The 1,691-nt window shown below is 41.7% G+C and overlaps 1 protein-coding gene across 3 annotated transcripts in view; it reads right to left on the bottom strand.

Annotated features, from left to right (window-relative positions):
* The window catches only part of MRPL22 (mitochondrial ribosomal protein L22), a 28,509-nt gene extending 26,818 nt beyond the window's left edge, over positions 1 to 1,691 (bottom strand). For all 3 annotated transcript variants that reach the window (XM_059416538.1, XM_059416540.1, XM_059416539.1), the window contains exons 1-2: positions 1,622 to 1,691; positions 1,497 to 1,539 (exon numbers count right to left, since the gene is read on the bottom strand). In XM_059416538.1, coding sequence (XP_059272521.1) covers positions 1,497 to 1,539; positions 1,622 to 1,649 — 71 coding nt within the window. In that variant the 5' untranslated portion in view covers positions 1,650 to 1,691. The remainder of the gene's footprint in view (positions 1 to 1,496; positions 1,540 to 1,621) is intronic.

Raw genomic sequence — 1,691 nt, 5'->3', positions numbered from 1 at the left:
AAGTGGGTTAAGCCGCTGCCTTCGGCTCGGGTCATGATCTCAGGGTCCTGGGATCGAGTCCCGCATCGGGCTCTCTGCTCAGCGGGGAGCCTGCTTCCTCCTCTATCTCTGCCTTCCTCTCTGCCTTCCTCTCTGCCTACTTGTGATCTCTCTCTCTCAAATAAATAAATAAAATCTTTAAAAAAATAAAATAAAATAAAATAAAAAAATAAAAGAAGAGATTAATTTTCTTTCCTTTCCAGTGAGATCTGAGATTTATCTACATAAGAAACATATGAACAGGGTTTAAATAATTAGAACTCATAGACAGGAAGTGAAGGCACAGCATGAAAGCCAAGAAGCAAATAAATAACAGCATATTCAGGTGAAGTATGTAAATTAGCATAGCTAGGATGGAATAATAAGAGACAATCTTAAAAAAAAAAAAAGCAAAGTATAGACAAATCCTAAGGGGCACTGCCTCCTATTTTCTTCTCTAGCCCACCTCCTGGGTCTCCTGACCAAATAACTGGAAACAGAGCTAAATATAATGTGAACTCAGTAACAATGTATAATGATTAAAACAGTAATGGCAGTTAGAATTTAGAATGGAATTGTTACATGCCATACACAATACTAAATACTTAATATGCATTACCTCATTTAATCCTCATAAAAAATCTATGACATAGGTACTAATATTACTCTCCTAGCATGTGTACTAAAACTTAGGAGAAGAAACTTTTCCAAAATCATACAGTTTAAAAAGTGGATACACACCCAACTTATCTGTCCCGGAAGCCTATGAACTAAACCAAAATAAATTCCAACAAATGCACCAATCAGATCATTTATACTCAGATTATCAATCTCCAACTATCAATAGCTGTACTGCGTAAGAGGGTAAGAGGGACGAGAAGGTGACAGACTCCTTGACAGTTCTAACTTAACTGCATTCCCTAACCTTAAAAAAACGCATTTGTCCTGAGGTCTAAGAATGCTCTAGAGAATACAGTATAAAGCTTTAAAATTTCCAGTGATTCGGGGAGACTTAGGAAAGTCATTTTACTCTTCAATTTCCTTGTCGGAAAAATGGGTCCATCAATACCTACATTATGCAAGATATTATGAGAATGAGATGATGCATATAAAGCGTTTAACACAATGCCAGAGACGTTGTAAAGCGCGGTGATCTATAGCACAGTCCCTGCTCAGCGAAGCAAGTAACCAGAGAGGTAACTGGAAAGGTCGGACGCTCCCAACACGGTTGGGAGAGTGTAACCATGTTCAGAGATTATTTAGAGATGAGATTTACAACGTCCCCAAACAGGGTATCCTGATTCCCTCAGAGGTACGGCGATGGAATGATGGAGTGACCAAGCAGAGACTGCCTATCTCGTTCGCTTCCCCAGCCCCGGAGCCTCAATGCCGTGGGTGGCACACTGGCGCTCAGTAATTAACTGACAAACTGGGAAGAAGGCCTTGAGCCCTCTGAAACTCCGATGTGAAAGACTTACCCTAAGGCCAGCTTGCCCCTCAGATTCTGCATCCATAATGTACCTGAAACATTAACACAAGTGGTCAATTCAGACTCCCACCTCCACTCCCCTCTACCGCGCCTAAACCACTAAGAAATCCCTACCCATACGTTCCAGCACGGACGCCGCCATCTTTCTCCCCCCGCTCTACGGGAGCCTCCGAGTTCAAGCACT

The sequence above is a fragment of the Mustela nigripes genome, chromosome 12 (assembly GCF_022355385.1).
Source record: "Mustela nigripes isolate SB6536 chromosome 12, MUSNIG.SB6536, whole genome shotgun sequence".
Taxonomy (NCBI): domain Eukaryota; kingdom Metazoa; phylum Chordata; class Mammalia; order Carnivora; family Mustelidae; genus Mustela; species Mustela nigripes.
This window is presented reverse-complemented; position numbering and strand designations above follow the sequence as displayed.